This window comes from Pristis pectinata, chromosome 29, assembly GCF_009764475.1.
Source record: "Pristis pectinata isolate sPriPec2 chromosome 29, sPriPec2.1.pri, whole genome shotgun sequence".
In the NCBI taxonomy this organism is placed as follows: domain Eukaryota; kingdom Metazoa; phylum Chordata; class Chondrichthyes; order Rhinopristiformes; family Pristidae; genus Pristis; species Pristis pectinata.
In genome coordinates this window covers 21015521-21037151 of record NC_067433.1, presented here as the reverse complement: position 1 = coordinate 21037151, position 21631 = coordinate 21015521, and the positions used below count along the sequence as shown (strand labels likewise).

General features: G+C 47.7%; 1 protein-coding gene across 3 annotated transcripts; it reads left to right on the top strand.

The window, feature by feature from the left end:
* The first annotated feature begins 212 nt into the window (after positions 1-212).
* LOC127584452 (transcription factor IIIB 50 kDa subunit-like) lies at positions 213-21569 on the top strand. Of its 3 annotated transcripts, none has more exons than XM_052041276.1 (5): positions 213-393; positions 4177-4365; positions 5584-5643; positions 11189-11510; positions 19040-21569. In XM_052041276.1, exons 2-5 carry the CDS (start codon positions 4212-4214, stop codon positions 19758-19760), a joined length of 1257 nt encoding a protein of 418 aa, XP_051897236.1. In that variant the 5' UTR covers positions 213-393; positions 4177-4211; the 3' UTR covers positions 19761-21569. The 3 variants fall into 3 exon arrangements, with proteins under 3 accessions (XP_051897236.1, XP_051897235.1, XP_051897237.1); XM_052041275.1 differs by lacking the exon at positions 213-393 and adding an exon at positions 413-572; XM_052041277.1 differs by lacking the exon at positions 213-393 and adding an exon at positions 689-700.
* Positions 21570-21631: the final 62 nt, after the last annotated feature.

Here is a 21631-nt window from a genome sequence, read left to right as displayed (position 1 = left end):
TGTGCTGTAGTTTTCCATGGTTCTATCCAAATCATTTACATCATAACAACAGAGGTCCCAACACCTCTGTTTTTTTGTGATATATAATAAAGGGAAGGAATATATCTGGACATTCAGTCAGATAAACACCGCCCACCACCACCACCACCAGACCAAAGCAGTTTTGATCCAATTTACCAGCTGACTGTGGATCCCGTGTCATTTCACGATCCGGACCAGCTGCCACAAGAGGCCTGGTCAAATGCTTCACACGAAGTCTGTCTGTGCACCGCGGACCCCGACCTGCGGGCTGGTCCCAGCAACGCCCCGGGCTGGGAGATGCCCGTGAGCGGCGGCTGTTTGCTGCCCGGCATCTGCCGGGCGGCAGGAGGAGGTGTGAGGGACACGCTGAAGGTGGGTGCAGAGGGTCTGTGGGGAAGGACTGAGCCCGGGGCAGAGCCGCTCACCCGCGGGACGGTTCACGCTCAACCCGGCGGCCTGGGTGGCGCCGGGGCCTCCGCTGCGCTGCCGGATAACCCCTGTGTAAGAGGCTGCGTGTGAAGGAGGCCGGCGCTGCTGTATGTCCCCTGGAGGTGTGTTTTCCGAATCCGCCCCCCGGGTCCCGGGCGCCGAATTCCCCCCCCCCCCCCGGTCCCGGCGCCGCCCCATCTTTCACAAGCGAAGGTCTCTGGGTCGAAGCCCCCCCGGCGGGCAGTGCTCGGTCAGTCCCTCCTGCCCCCCCCCCCCCCCGTCTCCTCCGGCCCCCCCCCCCGTCTCCTCCTCCCCCCTCCCCCCCCTCTTCCTCCTCCCCCCTCTCCCCCCCCCTCTTCCTCCCCCTCTCCCCCCCCTCTTCCTCCCCCCTCTCGCCCCCCCTCTTCCTCCCCCCTCTCCCCCCCTTCCCTCCCCCCCCTCCTCCCCCCCTCCTCCTCCTCCCCCCTCCCCCCCTCCTCCTCCTCCCCCTCCTCCTCCTCCCCCCTCCTCCTCCCCCCCTCTCCTCCTCCCCCCTCCTCCTCCTCCCCCCTCCCTCCTCCTCCCCCCCTCCTCCTCCCCCCCCTCCTCCTCCCCCCCCTCCTCCTCCCCCCCTCCCCTCCCCCCCTCCTCCTCCCCCCCTCCCGCCCCCCTCCTCCTCCCTCCCCCCCCTCCTCCCCCCCTCCTCCCCCCCCTCCTCTCCCCCTCCCTCCCCCCTCCTCTCCCCCCTCCTCTCCCCCCCCTCCTCTCCCCCCCTCCCACTCCCCCCCTCACCCCTCTTCCTCCCCCCCCTCCCCCCCTCCCCCCTCCCCCCCTCCCCCCCTCTTCCTCCCCCCCTCCCCCCCTCCCCCCCTCTTCCTCCCTCCCCCTCTTCCTCCCCACCCTCTTCCTCCCCCCCTCTTCCTCCCCCCCTCTTCCTCCCCCCCTCTTCCTCCCCCCCTCCCCCCCTCTTCCTCCCCCCCTCCCCCCCTCTTCCTCCCCCCCCTCCCCCCCCTCTTCCTCCCCCCCTCCCCCCCTCTTCCTCCCCCCCTCCCCCCCTCTTCCTCCCCCCTCCACCCCCTCTTCCCTCCCCCCCTCCCCCCCCCTCCCCCCCCCTCTTCCTCCCCCCCTCCCCCCCCTCTTCCTCCCCCCCTCCCCCCCCTCTTCCTCCCCCCCTCCCCCCCCCTCTCCTCCCCCCCTCCCCCCCCCCTTCCTCCTCCCCCCCCCCCATCCCCAGTCTCCTCTGCTCCCAGCTCCCATATCCCACTGGATCCTTTGACAGCCTTTCCCACTATCCACAACTCCACCAACGTACTAATCAGGCCACCACGTTTTCCTCGATATTATTTATGTGTGCACATCTGTGAGCAGTGGTCTTCGGGGATCAGCACCGGGACCTCTGTTGTTTGTATAAATCCCCTTCCACCACTACCCTCCAGCTGTTATTGTGAGAGGGTTTGAGGGCAGGAGTAAAAGGTGTCTTATATCGTAGGTTGGTGAGACCACACCTGGAGAATTGGTGTACAGTTTTGGGAGGTGTATAGCAGGTATAAGCAACTAGGAACAAATGAGGTACTTGAAGAGTATAGAAAACGTAAGAAAATCAGGAAGGCAAAAAGAAGACGAGGTTGCTTTGGCAGATAATGTGAAGGTAAACCCAAAGGGTTTCTACAGGTATATTAAGAGTAAAAGGATAGTAAGGGACAAAATTGGTCCCCTAGAAGATCAGAGTGGTCGTTTTTTTGCATCAGTATTTACTCAGGAAACTGGCATAGTGGTTATAGAAGGAAGGGAAACAAGCAGTAGTGTCATGGAACATATAGAGATTAAAGAGGAGGAGGTGCTTGCTGCCTTACAGTGAATAAAGGTAGATAAATCCCCTGGGCCTGACAAGATATTTCCTTGGACCTTGAGAGAGACTAGTGTAGAAACTGCAGGGGCCCTGGCAGATATATTTAAAATATCCTTAGCCATGGGTGCGGTGCCCGAGGACTGGAGGGTAGCTCATGTTTTTCCATTGCTTAAAAAAGGCTCTAAAAATAAACCAGGTAATTACAGGCCAGTGAGCCTGACATCAGTAGTAGATAAGTTATTGGAAGGTGTTCTGAGAGATCGGATATACAAGTATTTGGACAGCCAAGGGCTTCGTGCATGGTAGATCATGTTTACCGAATCTTGTAGAGTTTTTCGAGGAGGTTACCAAGAAAGTAGATGAAGGAAAGGCTGTGGATGTTGTATACATGGACTTTAGTAAGGCCTTTGACAAGGTCCCACATGGGAGGTTAGTTCAGAAGGTTCAGACACCAGGTATCCATGGAGAAGTTGTAAACTGGATTCGAAATTGGCTGTGTGGGAGAAGACAGAGAGTGGTTGTGGATGATTGTTTCTCAGACTGGAGGCCTGTGACTAGTGGTGTGCCTCAGGGATCTGTGCTGGGGCCATTGTTGTTTGTTGTCTATAACAATGATCTAGATGATAATGTGGTAAATTGGATCAGCAAGTTTGCTGATGACACTAAGATTGGAGGCGTAGTGGACAGCGAGGAAGGCTTTCAAAGCTTGCAGAGGGATCTGAACCAACTGTAAAAATAGACCAGAAAATGGCAGATGGAATTTAATGCAGACAAGTGTGAGGTGTTGCATTTTGGAAGGACAAATCAAGGTAGGACATACACGGTAAATGGTAGGGCGCTGAGGAGTGCAGAAGAACAAAGGGATCTGGGAGTTCAGATACATAATTTCCTGAAAGTGGCATCACAGGTAGACAGGGTTGTAAAGAAGGCTTTTGGCATCCTGGCATTCATAAATCAAAGTATTGCGTATAGGAGTTGGGATGTTATGGTGAAGTTGTATAAGACATTGGTGAGGCCAAATTTGGAGTATTGTGCGCAGTTCTGGTCACCTAACTATAGGAAGGATATCAGTAAGGTTGAAAGAGTGCAGAGGAGATTTATTAGAATGTTGTCGGGTCTTCAGGAGTTGAGTTACAGGGAAAGATCGAACAGATTGGGACTTTATTCCTTGGAGCGTAGAAGAATGAGGGGAGATTTGATAGAGGTTTACAAAATTATGAGGGGTATAGACAGAGTAAATGCGAGTAGGCTCTTTCCACTTAGATTAGGAGAGATAAGTACGAGAGGACATGGCTTTAGGGTGAAGGGGGAAAAGTTTAGGGGGAACTTCACTCAGAGAGTGGTGGGAGTGTGGAACGGGCTGCCATCTGACGTAGTAAGTGCGGGCTCACTGTTAAGTTTTAAGAATAAATTGGATAGATACATGGATGGGAGAGGACTGGAGGGTTATGGACTTGGTGCAGGTAAGTGGGACTAGCGGAATAAAGTTTCGGCACAGACTAGAAGGGCTGAATGGCCTGCTTTCTGTGCTGTAGTGTTCTATGGTTCTATGATGCATCTGATGTATTAGAGGGAATACAGCAAAGAGTCACCATACTTGTACTTGGGGTAGCAGAAATTTTAGGTGGAAAGGTGAACTTTTCCAGAAAGGCAATGGAAACTATTAAGTTATCAATCAATTTCTGATTATTACCAGAACCAAGGAATATGAGGATAAGACAGGAAACGTTTTGAAGCCAGTTGATGTGCTGAATGTTGGACTGTTGTCTCAGGGCTAAAGCACTTGCTCTTATTTCCTCAGTTCTTATGATAGTGGGGGTTCCCTGGGAGGGTGCCAGTACTTGCTGTGTGGTGTTTGGGAAGATATTAGTATTTTCAATCACTCTGTTTTTGTTTAGGAAGTGAAGCGGTTCTCCAGACTCTTGGGTACAAGATGCCTGGGCAGACCAAGTGCCCTGAGTGTGGATCCAGTGCAGTGGAAGAAGACACACATTACAGCCAGAACCACATGGTGTGTACTGAATGTGGTTTCCTATTGACTGAGGGGTTGCTCACAACAACACGCTCTGAAGAGACTTTCCTCCAAGGTAAAAGGCTTGATTCGGAGCTGGTGACTCCGTGAGTTATGCTGCTTTCTAATCCAGTGATACGTTGTGAGGTGTTGCATTTTGGGAGATCAACTGTAAAGGGAAAGTACACAGTTAATGGCAGGACCCCTAACAGTGTTGATGTACAGAGGGACCTTGGGGTCCAAGGCCATAGCTCCCTGAAAGTGGCCACACAAATTGATAGGGTGGTAAAGAAGGTGTATGGCATGCTTGCCTGTACCAGGCATCGTTAAGGGTCAGGAAGTTATGTTGCAGCTTTGTATAACTCTGGTTAGGCCGCATCTGGAGTATTGCATTCAATTCTGGTCGACCCATTATGTGAAGAATGTAGAGGCTTTGGAGAGAGTGCAGAAGAGGCTTACCAGGATGCCGCCTGGATTAGAGGGCATGTACTATAAGGAGAGGTTCGACAAACTTGGGTTGTTTTCTCTGGAGTGGCAGAGGCTGAGGGGAGACCTGATAGAGGTTTATAAAATTACAAGAGGCATAGATAGACAGCTTGATATATTGTTCCCAGGATCAAAAGATCTAATACTAGAGGGTATGCATTTAAGGGGGGGGTAAAGTTCAAAGGAGATGTGCGGGGCCAGTTTTTTTTCCACACAGAGAGTGGTGGGTGCCTGGAATGTGCTGCCTGTATTGGTGGTGGGGGCAGATACAATATGTGTTTAAGAGGCTCTTAGATCGACGCATGGATATGCAGAGAATGAAGGGATATGGACATTGTGCAGGCTGAAGGGATTAGTTTAATTAGGTATCATCAGGTTAATTAGCTCAGCACAACATTGTGGGCCGAAGGGCCTGTTCCTGTGCTGTACTGTTCTATGTTCTGGTTGCACTGGGTGTATAATCAGCGAGCAGGCTGGAAAGTCAGTTTGTAGTCCTTCATCCAGTGACACTTGGATTAGTGAGAGGGAAATTAGACAGATTATTTCTGTTGGATACTAACTGCTAATCCCTGGATTCGAAAGAAGACCTACACACCCCGAGCTCCTATTTCTGATCACTGTCAAGTGATTTGAGGGTTGGTGGAGGTGGAGGGGTAGACACTGTCAGCCAGGATCCCTGTGCCTTGTCACGGTCTGGTGATCCATTGTTCTGCACAGGAGACATTCCCTGTAGATCATATGCACAATGTTTCCTTCAGTTGCAGCCTATTCGATTTGTATTGTTGAGTTTACTTCTTTTAATCCACAGCTGTGAAGTACACCAAGAGCACAGCTGAAGATAAAACGCCCTGTCGGAACAAGGTGCAAGGTAAGATATTGAATAAGAAAGTGAAGAAATGCAACGAACTCTCAGGATGTCAGGCAGGGAAATGCAGTTAACATTTTGGTCCCATCATATTGTAGTCACTGTTGCTGTTCTAGGTATTGTGTATCTACATCACAATAAGCATTTCAAAGGGGTTCAGCTGTGATTAGAAGATGTCTACCTGTTCAGGTTTAATCTACTTGTAAAATTCTGAAGAAAACCCGACAGCAAAGCTGCGTGGGTCATGGGGTCTGCGTATTGAGTGGAGATGTTCCAGCAGTAGTGTTTGGGCACTGGAAGGCTCTGAACCAAATGGTACATGAGACGATTCAGTCCATCGTGTCCAAAAAAAAGCTCTCCGGTCCTATCCCACATTCCAGCAGGCTTATCCAAGTACTTTTAAAATGTGATCAAGGTTTGTACATCTACCAGTCTTCCAGCTAGTGATTTTCACATCACTGTCTTTGAATTAAAAACCTATCAGGATTCTATCAATTCAATTCAACTGCTGGTCATTGATCTCTCCCCAACTAAGCCTTTTATAATATTATTCATCTCAGTTAAATCCCATCTCTTCCTCTGCCCCTGTTCCATAAGAAAACAATTCCAGATTAATCCCTACTTGTAACATTTTTGTAACTCCCTACGTTTTCTGTTGTTGTGTGGGGATGTGAACAATCCACCCCTGGTCTCACGGCCAACACTCTGAACTGCATTAACCAGTGTTCGTGACCTAAGTCATAGAAAAGGGAACACAAGGGTGATTTTCCAGCAAAGTGCAATGAATTCAGTACAGGTGCAGAATACAAATGAGGTGTGTGAGATCATCCACACTCACTGACACTGCAGATGACTGCCAGTGGAATCACCCTGTTACTTCCAGTATTTGTTTCTGCAGTTCATTGTTGCTGCATTTTAATATGGCTGCAAGTGGATCTACTTCTGGCTGGTCGGGAAGTTGAGATCATGTGGGATCCAGGGTGAGCCAGCCAATTGGATACAGAAGTGGCTTGGCGGTAGGGGGCAGAGGGTGGCAGTGGAGGGTTGTTTTCTACATTGGAGGCCTGTGACTGGTGGTGTGCTGCAGGGGTCGGTGCTGGGTCCACTGTTGGTTGTCATCTATATTCACAATTTGGATGAGAATGCAGGTAGCATGGTTGGTAAGTTTGTGGATGACGTCAAAATTGGTGGCAGGGTGGACAGGGAAGAGGGTTATCTGAGGTTTCAACAGAACATAGAACAGTATTGATATTGGTTTATTATTGTCAGTTATGCCGAGGTACAGTGAAAAACTTGTCTTGCATACTGTTCGTACAGGTCAATTCATTACACAGTGCATTGAGGTAGTACAGGGTAAAACAATAACAGAATACAGAGTAAAGTGTCACAGCTATAGGGAAGTGCAGTGCAGGCAGACAATAAGGTGCAAGGTTGCAACAAGGTAGATTGCGAGGTCAAGAGCCCATCTCATATGTTATCACAGTGGGATAGAAGCTGTCCTTGAGCCTGGTAGTACGTGCCCTCGGGCTGCTGTATCTTCTGCCTGATGGGAGAGGGGAGCAGAGAGAATAACCCAGGTGTGTGGGGTCTTTGATTCTGCTGGCTGCTTCACCAAGGCAGCAAGAGGTATAGACAGAGTCCATGGAGGGGAGGCTGGTCTCTGTGATGTGCTGGGCTGTGTCCACAACTCTGCACTTTCTTGCAGTCCTGGGCAGAGCAGTTGCTGTACCAAGCCATGATATATCCGGACAGGGTGCTTTCTATGGTACAGCACGGTTCAGGCCCTTCAGCCCATGATGTTGTGCCGACTTGTATAAACCTTATCCCCATTCAATCTATCTCCCTCTCTACTACACCTCCCATAACCCCCTATTCGTCTTTCATCCATGTGCCTATCTAATAGTCTCTTAAATGACCCTATCATATCAGTCCCTGTCACCGCCCCCCCACCCAACCCACCCCGGCACCCACCACCACACCTCTAACATCTCCCTGAACTTTCCTCCACGCATCTTAAATGGGTGACCTCTAGCGTTCGCTGTTGCCACCCTGGGGAGAAGATGCTGGTTGTCCACTCTGTCTATGCCACTCATAGTCTTGTACCTCTCTGTCTCCTCTTATCCTCTGTTGCTCCAAACAGAAAAACCCTAACTCGCTCAATCTCTCCTCATAAGACATGCTTTCTAATCCAGGCAGCATCCTTGTAAATCTCCTCTGTACCCTGTCTAAAGCTTCCACATTCTTCCTATAATGTAGTGACCAGAACTGACCATAATACTCCAAGTGTGGTCTAACTAGAGTTTTATGGAGCTGCAACATCACCTCTTGGCTTTTGAACTCAATCTCCCGGCTTATGAAGGCCAGCACACCATATGCCGCCTGAACAGCCCTATCCATTTGTGCGGCAACTTTGAGGGATCTATGTACTTGGACCCCAAGATCCCTCTGTTCCGCCACACTGTTAAGAATTCTGCCATTAACCATGTACTCTGCCTTCAAGCTTGTTCTTCCAAAGTGTATCACTTTACACTTCTCAGGACTGAACTCCATCTGCCATTTCTCCGCCCAGCTCTGCATCTAAATCCCATTGCAACCTATGACAACCTTCTTCACTACCTACTGCACCACCAACCTTCGTGACATCTACAAAGTTACCAACCCATCCTTCCACTTCTTCGTCCAAATCATTTATAAAAATCACAAAGAGCCTAAGAATCCTCTCCAATAGTTTGCCCACCACTGATGTAAGACTCGCTGGTCTAGAATTCCCGGGATTATCCCTTTTACCTTTCCTGAACAATGGGACAATGTTTGCCATCCTCCAGTCCTCTGGTACCACTCCTGTGGCCAGGGAGGACTCAAAGATCGTTGTGAACGCTCTAGCGATCTCTTCCCTCACTTCCCATAGTCACCCAGGGTATATCCTGTCCGACCCTAGGGACTGATCTATCCTAATACTTTTTAGTAGCTCCAGCACTGCTTCTTTCTTAACCTCGATATTCTGCACCACAATTTGCCTGTTCTACACTAACCTCACACTTGTCTAAGTCCCTCTCCGAGGTGAACAATGAAGCAAAATATTCCTTTAGGACGTCCTCACCTCCTGACACATTCCCCACCCCATATCCCTGAGTGGTCCTACCCTCGTTAATCATACTCGTTCCTCACATACAGTATGTGTAGAATGCCTTGGGGTTTTCCTTAACCCTACTTGCCAACACGTTCTCATGTCTCCTCCTAGCTCTCCTGAGTCCCATCTTAAGCTCCTTCCTGGCTACCTTATAACTCTCAAAAGCCCTATCTGATTTTTGCTTCCTAAACCTAAAATATGCCTGCTTTTTCCTCTTGACTAAACTTTCCACCTCTCTAGTGAACCATGGTTCCTTCACCCTACCATCCTTTCCTTGTCTCAGTGGGACAACCTATCTAGAACCCCATGTAAGTGGTCCCTGAACAACCTCCACATTTCTGCAGTGCATTTACCAGAGGACATCTGTTCCCAGTTTACTCTCCCAAGTTCTTGCCTAATACCACTGTAATTTGCCCTCCCCTAATTAAATACTTTTCCATAATGTCTGCTCCTATCTTTGTCCATGGCTATGCTAAAGGTCAGGGAGTTGTGGTCACGATCCCCAAAATGCTTGCAAAATGCTTGCCCACCAAGAGGTCTTTCACCTGACCAGGTTCAATGCCTAATACCAGATCCAGCATGGCCTCTCCTTCTAGTTGGCAGGAATCTGTGTCAGCAATCTTTCCTGGACACTCCTAACAAATTCTGCCCCATCTAAACCTTTTGCACTAAGGAGTTGCCAATCAGTATTAGGGAAGTTGAAGTCTCACTTGACAACAACCCTGTTATTTTTGCACCTTCCCAAAACCTGCCTACTTATCTGCTCCTGAGTGTCCCAATGGCTATCTGGGGGCCTATAGAATACTCCCAATAAAGTGATAGCTCCCTTCCTGTTTCTGACTTCCACCCACACTGACTCAATAGACAATCCTTCTATGATGTAGTCCCTTCCTACAGCTGTGATATTATCCCTGATTAGCATTCCCAACCACCCCCCCCCCCCCACACCCCCACCCCTTCTACCCTCTTCCCTATCCCTTTAGAAACATCTAAACCCCGGAACATTAAGCAGCCACTCCTGCCCTCGCAACAGCCAATGGCCACAACATCGTAATTCCATGTACTGATCCGTGCTCAAAGTTCATCCCCCTTATTCTTAACACTTCTCGCATTAGGGTAAACACATTTCAACCCATTTAACTGATTGCATTTATGCCCCATCTCCTGCCTATCCTTCCTCACCTTCTCTACACAACCCATTAACTGCTACACCAACTGATCCATCTTCTAATCTAACACTCTGGTTCTCATCCCCCTGCCAACCTAGTTTAATCCCTCCCCAACAGTTCTAGCAAACCTGCCAGCAAGGACATTGGTTCCTCTCCAGTTCAGGTGTAACCTGTCCCTTTTATACAGGTCATAGCTACCCAAGAAGAGATCCCAATGATCCACAAATCTGAACCCCTGCACCAACCCTTCAGCCACTTATTAGTCTGCCATATCTTTCTATTGTTTCCCTCTCTGGTGTGTGGCACAGGCAGCAATCCAGAGATTACCACCTTTGAGGTCCTGCTTTTTAGCTTCCCTCCTAACTCCCAATACTTGCTCTTCTGGACCCAATCCCTTATCTTACCCATGTCATTGGTCCAGTGAATGACAGGGCCCTGGGGAGTGTTGTAAGACAGAGACACCTTGGGATACAAGTACATAGTCCCCTGAAAGTGGCAACAGGTAGATCAGGTGGTGAAGAAGGCTTGCTTTCATTGATCAGGGCATTGAGTATAGGAGTTGGGATGTCATGTTACAGCTGTACAAGCTGTGGGTGAGACCACACTTTGAGTATTGTGTGCAGTTCTTGTAGCCGAGCTAGAGGAAGGATGTCCTTAAACTGGAAAGGGTACAGTAAAGATTCACAAAGATGGACTGGCGGGCTTGAGTTGTAAGGAGACACTGGATAAGCTGGGACTGTTTTCCCTGGAGCAAATGAGGCTGAGGTGTGACCTTATAGGGGTGTGTAAAATCATGAGGATAAGTTGAATGGTAGGGAAATCTAAAACTAGAGGGCATATGTTTGTGAGAGGGGAAATATTTGAATGGGACCCAAGAGGCAACTTTTTCCACATAGGTTGTGGGTATATGGAATGAGCTGCCAGGGGAGGATGCAATTACAAGGTTTAAAAGATATTTGAACAGGTGCATGGATAGGAAAGGTTTAGAGGGATTTGGGCCAAATGCAGGCAAATGCTCAGGAAAACCCCTTGGTCAACATGGACGAGTTGGGCAAAAGTGCCTGTTTCTGTGCTGTACAACTATAGCTCTGCTCTTGCCATACACCCCTGCGTACACGTGCGTATACACCAACAATGTATTATGTTCTGTTGCCTCAGTTTTTGGGTTATTGCATTGAATCTGGGAATTGTCGTTATGCTGTAAGCACGTCTGTCCTCTGTGATTAACTCGGGTTGTGTCTGTCTTCAGGCGTGAAGCGAGTTCGTGACCTGTGCCAAATTCTCCGTGTGCGCCCAGTTGTTGAGGACACAGCCACTGAGCTTTACGTCCGAGCCTATGATCATCGTGACTTCCTGCACGTCACTCTGGAGAAGAAGGAGGCTTTGGTGGGCTGCTGTATTCACACCTCTTGTCGGCAGCATAACTGGCCCCTGACCATGGGCACCCTGTGCTCCCTGCTCCACGTGGAATCCACCCTCTTCTCATCCGTCTACCTGCAGCTGGTGAAAGAACTGCAGCTGGATGTTCCCACTCTCAGTCTGCAGGATCTGGTGAAAACTCACTGCAATGGGTTAGTGAATCCTTCCTGTCTCTCACTCTGTTGTCCTGACTGAATCCACCTACTTCAAGCCTAGTTACAGCTTCACTGGACTGTCTGGTTGATGCTCTGCATTCAGAGCAGGCTCAGTGGTGCACAGGATAGTGGAGATAGAGCCACCATCTTGTGTCTGAAATACAATCATACATTCATTCAAAAATGACAAGCTTTAGAAAAGGAAGCCTGCTTGCGGAAATGCTGATAGTGTCTGGAACAGATTTGATTCCTTTCTGCTCGTTGCTAACTTTGGTTGCTTCTGGGCATGGAGTTGAGGTGATTTAACGTGAAACTGTTTCAAATGGTTGGCCAAGTCATTCGTATACCCCTCAACCCTCATCCAGCTCTCATAATCTAGATAGCACTCAAACTGTACGTACAGGGGTCAAGAAAATCTAGATGAAAGTCCAGGTTAACAATGATAGTAGGGTGGGAGGGGAGGAACCCTCCAACCATACTTTCCCCAGTGCCAAGCCATTGGATTTATTTCAAGATATCACAGGTCAAGAATTCCTTACAAGACAACATAAAGAGCATTGTGATAACAAGGGAAAGAGCAGAAACCACCTGGGACCAGAAAAGCTCTACATGGGGGCAGAGGATGTGGGTTTGGGTTGTTAAAGTCATGGAGAAGTAGAGCACTGGGTCCATGCTGACCATCGAGTACGAATTGTTTACACTAATTCTACCCTCGTCCAGAAGGTGTAAACTCCATGCACACAGCACCCGAGGTCAGGATTGAAGCCGTGTCACTGGAGCAGTGAGGCAGCATCGCCACCAGCTGTCCTTAATGAACACTGTGCAGCTGTCTTTATAAAAGGCAAAAATGTCAGTGTTTTGCATAAGGAGGAAGTATGTGAAAGAACAGATGGGGTAGACAGGGAAAGAGGCAATTAGCACCTTTGAAAATGGATAAATTCCCAGGACCAACTTTATAGATCCCAGTTGGTTAAAAGCAGTGTGGGAGTGAATTGCGAAGGCGTTGACCATCATTTATCAATCCTCCATGGTCAGGAAATAAGATAAGACATCTTTAATAGTCACATGTCCATCGAAACACACAGTGAATTGCTGTTGTGAGTGAGAAAACAAGAGTCGATGGGTCTCAAAAGCAAGGACTCTGAACACAGTCTGGCAGTAAATGATTTTATTTACAAAAGACGAGCGTGGGGAAATGGTAACGGGAATAACATGCGCAGTTTATAGTGAGCATGGAAAAATCACACGGGATATGAAACACACACACACACACACACACACACACACACACACACACACACAACGAACTAGGTACATACAATCAAGGAAAAATAATACAATACCCGCCACCCCTTGACTCAGTGCAGGCATGACTTTATGCTACTAGGGACACTATGCTCCCAACCCTTTAACAGTGCACACCTCACTAACGATTTCTCCAGCACCGTTCCACGGTACTCAGTCCTGGAGTGAAGCAGGGTGGGCCCTCGAAGATGGCAAAGAGAAAGAGCCGATTGCATGTGGCACCCTTTATAGTGCTGGAGGGCTGGGGGGGTTCAGCCCAGGTAATTTACAAAGGCCAATGGTCAGGTGTGCGCTGATGGGTGGGGCGGGGCCAAACCTTGATTTGCAGTGGTGTGTCTTCTGACCAGGTAGTGGGCAGTGCTGTCATGTGACAGCCACAACCCTCCACAATACAATTTGCGTAGTGTTCTGGGGGGCAGCCCGCAAGTGTTGCCATGCTTCCGGCACCAACATAGCATGACCAAAACCACCTAACCTCCTAGAAAAGCACAGAATAATGTTCCTGGTTTTCAATGCTTTAGAAGAGAAAGCAAGGGGGAGGAGAAGCTCTACTAATCAGGGACAATATCACAGCACCACTCAAAGGGGACATAATGGAGGGCACTGAGTCTATACAGGTGGAAGTCAGAAATAAGAAAGATGCAATCATTCTGATGGGATTATACTACAGACCCGCCCAGTTGCCAGCAAGACATTGAGGAACGGATAATGCAGGCAGATTAGGGAAAGATGCAAAAACAACAGGGTTGTTGTCGTGAATGACTTCAATTTCCCCAGTACGTACTGGGACCTCCTTAGTGCAAGAGGTTTAGACAGGCTAGAATTTGTTAGGTGCATCCAGGAGGGCTTCTTAAAACCATATGTAGATAGTCCAATGAGAGGAGGGGCCTTTTTGGACCTGGTGTCGGGAAATGAGCCTGGGCAGGTAACTGACCTTTCAGTGGGGGAGCATTTGGGAAACAGTGATCACAGCTGCTTAAGTTTTAAGCTATGAGAGTTATAGTCATACAGCAAGGAAACAGGCCCTTTGGCCCAACTTGCCCATGCCAACTGTGTTGCCCAGCGAGCTAGTCCCATCTGTCTGCATTTGGCCCATTGCCCTCTGAACCTCTCCTATCCATGTACTTATCTAGTTGGCTTTTAAATGTTGCTAATGTGCCCACCTCAGCCACTATTTCTGGCAGCTCATTCCAAATAGGCACCACCCTTTGCATGAAGAAGCTGTCCCTGATGTCCCTTTCAAATCTCTCTTTCTTTCTTTTATAATCTTTTTATTGAATTTCAAATTAATTTCAAATTAATATACATAACATTAATGATTCTACACACGGTGCGAAGAGATCGGGATAACAGTAATAACAGTTAATATATACCCTCACGGGGAGTAAAATATATAATCTAGACCTCCCGCTCTCTTACTAAGTGAGCATGATACAAAAAAAATTGAAAAGAAATTTAATTATATGAAAAGAGAACCCCCAAATCAAAAGAAATAAACAAAAGTAAACCAAAAACTTCTAAACAAAAACTGGACTGATATCTCCTTGTTTAAAAAAAAATTATTATGTCGTTAGCTCCGCTCCTCTATATTCAAAGGTTATTGAAAGGGATTCAACAAAGGTCTGCTTACATCATGTGGAAATACTGAATAAATGAACTCCACACTTTCTCAAATTTAAGCGAAGGATCATTAAATCTCTCATCTCTGATCTTAAACCTATGCCCTCTTGTTTTTAGCACCTACTCCCTGGGAAAAAGACTGTGTGCTTTCACCTTGACTATGCCCCTCATGATCTATCAGTTTGTCAGGTCACTCCTCAATTTCCTACGTTTCAGGGCAGATAAGTGGCAGATGGAGTTTAATCCGGGCGAGTACGAGGTGTTGCACTTTGGGAGATCAAATGTAAAGGGACGGTATACTTTTACGGCAGGGTCCTTAAAAGTGTTGATGAACATAGGGTACTTGTGGTCTAGGTACATGGCTCCGTAAAAGTGGCTGCACAGGTTGATACAATGATACAGAAGGCATGTGGAAAGCTTCATGAAACTCTGGTTAGGCCACATTTAGAGTATTGCATTCAAATCTGGTCGTCTCACTATAGGAAGGATGTGGAGGCTTTGGAGAGGGTGCAGAGGAGGTTTACCATGACGATGTCTGGTTTGGAGGATGTGCTATGAGGAGAGGTTGGACAAACTTGGGTTGATTTCTCTAGAGTGGCAGAGGCTGAGGGGAGATTTGATAGTAATTTATCAAATCACGTGAGTGATAGTTAAAGTAGGCAGCTGTTATCTTTTTCCCAGGGCTGAAATGTCTAGTACTAGAGGGCATTATTCAAGGTGAAAGACGGAAAGTACAAAGGAAATGTGGGGGGTGGGGGGGGCAAGTGGTTTTACACAGAATGGTGGGGGTCTGGAACGCACTGCCAGGGGTGGTGGTGGAGGCAGATAGCATGGGAGTGTTTAAGAGACCCTTAGGCACATGAATATGCAGAGAATGGAGGGAAGAGGGATTAGATTAATTAGGAGTCATTGGTTTAATTAGTTCAGCACAACATCGTGGGCCGAAGGGCCGGGCCTGTCCTGTGCTGTACTGTTCTATGTCGGAAGCATATCTGCCTTCACCACCTCTTCAGGCATCTCATTCCAACCGCTCTCTGTGCGTCTCCTCTCAACCTCCTCCCTCTCATCTTAACCTGTACCTTCTTAGACACCCTCTCCATGGGAAAAAGATTCTTACCATCTACCTTATCTATCCCCCTCACAATTTTATACACCTCCATCAGGTCATCCCTTGGGGAAAACAAACCCAGCCTATCCAGTCTCTCTCTTTACTGAAATGCTCCAATCCAGGCAATATCCTGGCAAATGTCCTCTGCACCCTCTCCGGCACAATCGCATCCTTCCCGTAGTATGGCAGCCACAACTGCTCACAATACTTCCAGCTCTGACCAGTTTTGTAAAGTTGCAAAGAAGATGTCCCAGCTCTTGTATCCTTTGCCATCGCTGATAAGAGTCATGTTCATAGACTCATACAGCATGGAAACAGGCCCCTCGGCCCAACTCGATGAAGGCAAGCAACCCATATACATCTCCACCACCTTATACACCTGTGCTGCCACTTTCTGGGAACTGTGGACATACTACAAGTGCCCTCTATTCATCAACACTCCCTCGGGCACTACCATTTACTGTACATTTCCTAGCCTTGTTTACCCTTGTCAGGATTAAATTCCATCTGCCAGGTTTAAGATGAGAGGGAGGAGGTTGAGAGGAGACGCACAGAGAGCGGATGGAATGCGATGCCTGAAGAGGTGGTGGAGGCAGATACGTTTGTGACATAGAACAACACAGGACAGGCCCTTCGGCCCACGATGTTGTGCCGAACTAAAACCAATGACTCCTAATTAATCTAATCCTTCTTCCCCGCACATGGACCATATCCCTCCATTCTCTGCATATTGAGCTTCACTCAACTTTCTATCTGATCTATATCCTGCTGTAACCTTAGACAAAATTCCTCTCTACTCACAATACCACCAACTTATGTATCAGTTGCAAACTTATTGTACCTCCTGTATTCACATCACAACTAAGTCATGTATATCGCAACCATCAAGGATCCGAGCACAGATCCTCGCGATCCATCATTGGTCACAGACTTCCAACCAGAAAAGCAGCCCTCTACTTTGACCCACTGCCTCCTAATATCAAGCCAGTTTTGGATCCAGTTTCATGGGATCTTATTAGCCATAGTTCAAGATCTGCATGTTCCTGTTAGATTGAAGGGCAAGGCTGGCAGGAGTAGGAAATGCTGGATGACACGGGATATTGATGCTCTTGTCAGGAAAAAGGAGGCATAGGTCAGGTACAGGCAGCTGGGACCAAGTGAGTCCCAGGGGGAGTGTAGCGGGTGCAGGAGTGTACTCAAGAGGGAAATTAGAAGGGCAAAAAGGGGGCATGAGATAGCTTTGGCAGAGAAGATTAGGGAGAATCCAAAGAGATTTTATAGTAAAGGAAAAAGAGTAACTAGAGAGAGAAAAGGGGCCCTCAAAGACCAAAGTGGACGTCTTTGTGTGGAGCCCCAGGAGATGGGCGAGGTCCTCAATGAGAATTTCTCCTCTGTTTTTACTGTGGAGAAAGACATGAATACTTTAGAACCTGAGATTGTCTTGGGGATAGTCTGCATTACAGCAAGAGGAGGTACTGGATGTCTTAAAGTGTATGAAGGTAGATAAATCTCCAGGGCCTGACCAGGTATATCCAAGAACACTGTGGGAAGCTAGAGAAGAAATTGCAGGAGTTCTAGCTGAGATGTTTGCATCATCGTTAACGACGGGTGACGTGCCGGTAGACTGGAGGGTGGCGAATGTTGGGCCTTTATTTAAGAAGAGCTGCAAAGAAAAACCTGGGACCTATAGAACAGTGAGCCTAACACCTGTGGTAGGCAAGTTACTAGAGAGGATTCTAAGGGATAAGATACACAAGCATTAGGAAAGATGGGGGTTGATTAGAGATTGTCAGCACAGCTCTGTGATTGGGAGATCATGTCTAACGAATTTGATTGAATTTTTGAAGAAGTAACCAAGAAGGTCGAAGAGGGCAGGGCTGTAGATGTTTCTATGGATTACAGTAAGGCATTTGATAAAATTCCTTGTGGCAGGTTGCTATGGACTTCAGTAAGGCCTTTAACAACATCCCACATGACAGGTTGGTCGTAGAGTCATACAGCAAGAAAACAGGCTCGTGGCAGGCTGCTATGGAAAGTTAGATCACATAGGATCCAGGGAGAGCTGGCTAATTGGATACACAATTGGCTTGATGGCAGGAAGCAGAGGCTGATGGTGGAAGGTTGTTGTTCAGACTGGAGACCCGTGACTAGTGGTGTTCCCCAGGGCTCGGTTCCAGGCGGATCACTGTTTGTCATCTATATCAATGACTTGGCTGAGAATGTACAAGGGATGGTTAGTAAGTTTGCAGATAACACTAATATAGGTGGTGTCATTGGCAGTGAAGGTGGTTCTCAGGATTTAGAGGGATCTTGATCGGCTGGGTAAGTGGGCTGAGGAACGGCAAATGGAGTTAATTCACAGTGAATGGTCTGGCCCTGGGGAGTGTTGTAGAACAGAGGAACCTAAGAATACGAGCACATGGTTCCCCAAAAGTGATATCACAGGTAGACAGGGTTTTGGCATGCCGGTCTTCATCAGTCAGGGCATTGGGTTTAGAAGTTGGGATGTTATATTGCAGTTGTACAAGACCTTGGTGAGGCTGCATTTGGAATATTGTGTTCAGGTTTGGTCGCCCTGCTACAGGGAAGATGTCATTAAGCTGGAGAGAGCGCAGAGGAGTTTTGTGAGGATATGGCCAAGACTTGTGAAACTAAGTTACGGAGAGTTGAGCAGGTTGGGACTGTTTTCATTGCAGCGTACGAGAATGAGGGGTGAGCTTATAGATGTGTATAAAATCCTGAGGCACGTAGATAGGGTCAATGTGCATAGGTAGGGTCAATGCACAAAGTCTTTTTTTCCCCAGGGTTGGGGAATCAAGACTAGACAGACTAGGTTTAAGGTGAGAGGGGAGAGATTTAATAGGAACCTGAGGGGCAACTTTTTCACCCAGAGGGTAGTCAGTATGTGGACCGAGCTGCCAGAGGAAGTGGTTGAGGCAGGTACATTAACAACATTGGCCAGATACATGGATAGAAAAGGTTTAGAGGGATATGGGCCAAATGCAGCCAAATGGGACTAACTTATGTGGGAATCTTGGTCAGCATGGACCAGTTTAGGCTGAAGGGCCTGTTTCCTTGCTGTATGAATCGATGGCTAACCTATCACGTGGGACGTTGTCAAAGGCCTTACTAAAGTCCATGTAGACAACGCCTACCACACTCTTCATCAATATGCTTAGTTACCTCAAAATATTTAGTGAGACTCGATTTCCCATGCTGACTATCCCTAATCATTCCTGCCTTTCCAAGTATAGGTAAATCCTGCCTGTTTTCCACTAAGTTCCCTACCACATGTTTCCTACTGCCCTTCAGCAGATCACACATGCTAGAACATAGAACAGTACAGCGCAGTACGGGCCCTTCAGCCCACAATGTTGTGCCGAGCTATCTTGAGGATAGCCACATCATAACTCTTGGGCGGGACTGTTGTGCTCAGGACTTTATTTCTTGCTCACTCTGAGCCCTCTGACTCTCATTTCTTTTCTATCCCAAGGTTTATCCTGTTTCAGAATTCCGGGTTGATCCCGCCCAGGTTTCAAGAAGATAAAGACAAGGTGGTGGCTCGGGCTGTGCAGCTGGTGGAATTGGCCAGTGAGACGTGGCTGGTGACTGGGAGACACCCTGTCCCCATCATCACAGCAGCAGCTTACCTGGCCTGGCAGTCCTTGCTTCCTGGGCATCGCCTGAAGTGCAGCCTGGGGAGGTTCTGCAAGCTGGCAGGAATTACGCTGCCACCACCCACCTCTCAGCGGCTGAAAGAGCTCACCAGTGTTTTAATCAGACTAGCATCACAGCTGCCATGGCTGAGAGGTCAGCAAGTCGATGCTAAAACTGTGGTGAAATACACCAGTGATATTCTCCGCCATCGCACCTTATTACTGAGTCAGACGCTCGACTGCATTTGGGCTGAGAGCACAAGTGCGCAGACGGATCCACGTGAAGGGTGTGTGTCAGAAGCTGGTGAGAACAGCAGCCAGCCCCAGGACCAGCTGAGCCAGGCACCAGAGACGGGGTCAAGTCGGAAACGCACCGCCCCGGTTTTCCTCCCTCCATGCCTCACACAAACAAAGAGGAGAAATTTCAGCCTTGAATTGGAGAGAAGCTGCAGTAATCAAACCACTGGGGAGGAGGAGATATCAGACAGTGAAATCGAGCAATACTTAAGGACTCCCGAAGAAGTTGCAACATTCCAAGCAGCAAGAGCCATCCTCTGACTGGCACATTTCCCCAGTGCTGCTGCTGTCTGTGACTGTCAGCCCTTCCTCTGTCCCTGCTTCGTCGCTAGAGCACTGGAAGCAGTGCTGGGAGGTACACACGTTGGTGATAACTCCATTGGATTGAGAACAATGTGATCATTCTGTTAGTACTTTGATTTGTACTTGATGAATTGAATGAGCTGGTGCATGGAGCATCTGTACCCCAGGAGCTGGTTCTGTTTGTGAGCCTCCCTCTCCTTTGAAAATAACAAGATCTCTGCTACCTCGATCCTGGGACTCGCATGCCCCAGCTGCACTCAATGAACTTGAATAACACCCTCATGATTTAAAGGTTCTTGGAAAATCTGCACAACTGCAGGACTTTAGCCCAGAAAGAAAAAGATATTAGGCACAGGAGCTGTTTCCATCGTTCTGTTGGAGAATGGCTGATCTGTACTTTGTCCATCTTTGACATGAAGCCATAGTCATAATTGTTTCAGTTTACCCCAGCACTCCAGGCAAAGTAAGGTTGGTGTCTTATAGAAGAAATATATTTGATTGAATGATTTGATGGTAATTGATGTGTTGTTTTTGTATGACTATAGCAGCTGCTCTGTGCTGAAGCAATTATGGATGTGCTCCATGTGGTCTTGTGTCTGTACAATTGTTCATGGTCACAGAACTTGTGATCGATGCATTTGTTTATCTAAATGTCAGCTTTACCAGCATTTACTCCACATCCTAACAGACTGATATTAAACCAGGCAGATTAGAGGCCATTGCTATTGTGCTGCTTGTTTTCATTTGGAGCTGATGTTGAACTTACAGTGATACTGAAGTAGAAACCGGAAAATTCATTGTCTTCATGTTGTGTGAATTGGTAAATGTTGAAGATGTGTGCTCATTCACCTCATGGAAAGATAGGACCCTAATTTAGTGTCTCTTACAAAGAATGGTACTTGCCGGGTGTAGCACGCCACACTAGTGTTTTGGAATATGGACCTGGCTTGTATGTACCACTCTGAAGTGGGACGGAAGAATTCTCAAGTAAGAACAGGTATTGGTCAAAAGTAAATTTAAAAACTTGTAAACAGACAACATTTTACCTCAGGATTGTAAAATGTTAGGAAAAGTAACCTGAGCAAATGTGTGTGTTGAAGAAAAAAACTGAACTAGTCAGTTGAATACTCCCAAAGGACAAAGCAGCACTTGTGGAAAATGAAAAGCTATGGATGGCTTCAGAAATGAGACCATTGAAACCTTTTCACTCTTTTGGTTTGTGTCTGATTTACAAGTCAAACCTTTGCTATTACAAAGGGTGTGTCATTCTCTGTCCACAGCAATCCACTGTAATAAAATCCACAAACACTGAGTGTTAGGTAGTTCAAATTATGAACTTTCACTTTTATCTCGGAAAGCCTCCCTTTTATAAATGGAGGACTGGCTGTACACCCTTATTCTCAAAAGTCACAGCCTTCAGTTACACAACACATGCATTGGGGTCATCCACCCAACTCCTGGACTCGTCAGCCAAGGGAAATGACCAGCAGGCATTTGATAAAATCCATCATTACAGACCACCTACAGTTTAGGAAACTACCTTCTGCATTTCTGTGGGTTTGCCAAGATGTCACTTTGCAATTCAGTGAATTAGACCTTGGCCATGCAGACATTTTGCAAGACCAAACCTCAGACCTCCAGCAGGTTAAGACCTTTTGTCTATTCGAGAATTTGTCTACTCAAGATTTGTGGGAACCCCCAAAACATGAGATAAGTGGAGTGACGAACTTGAAACTGCACAGCAGCGAGAGACCCCATGCTTAACACTGACTACCAAAGAACACAAACCTTTATAGAGGGAGGTGGCGATTTCATTCTCTGCCACCAAA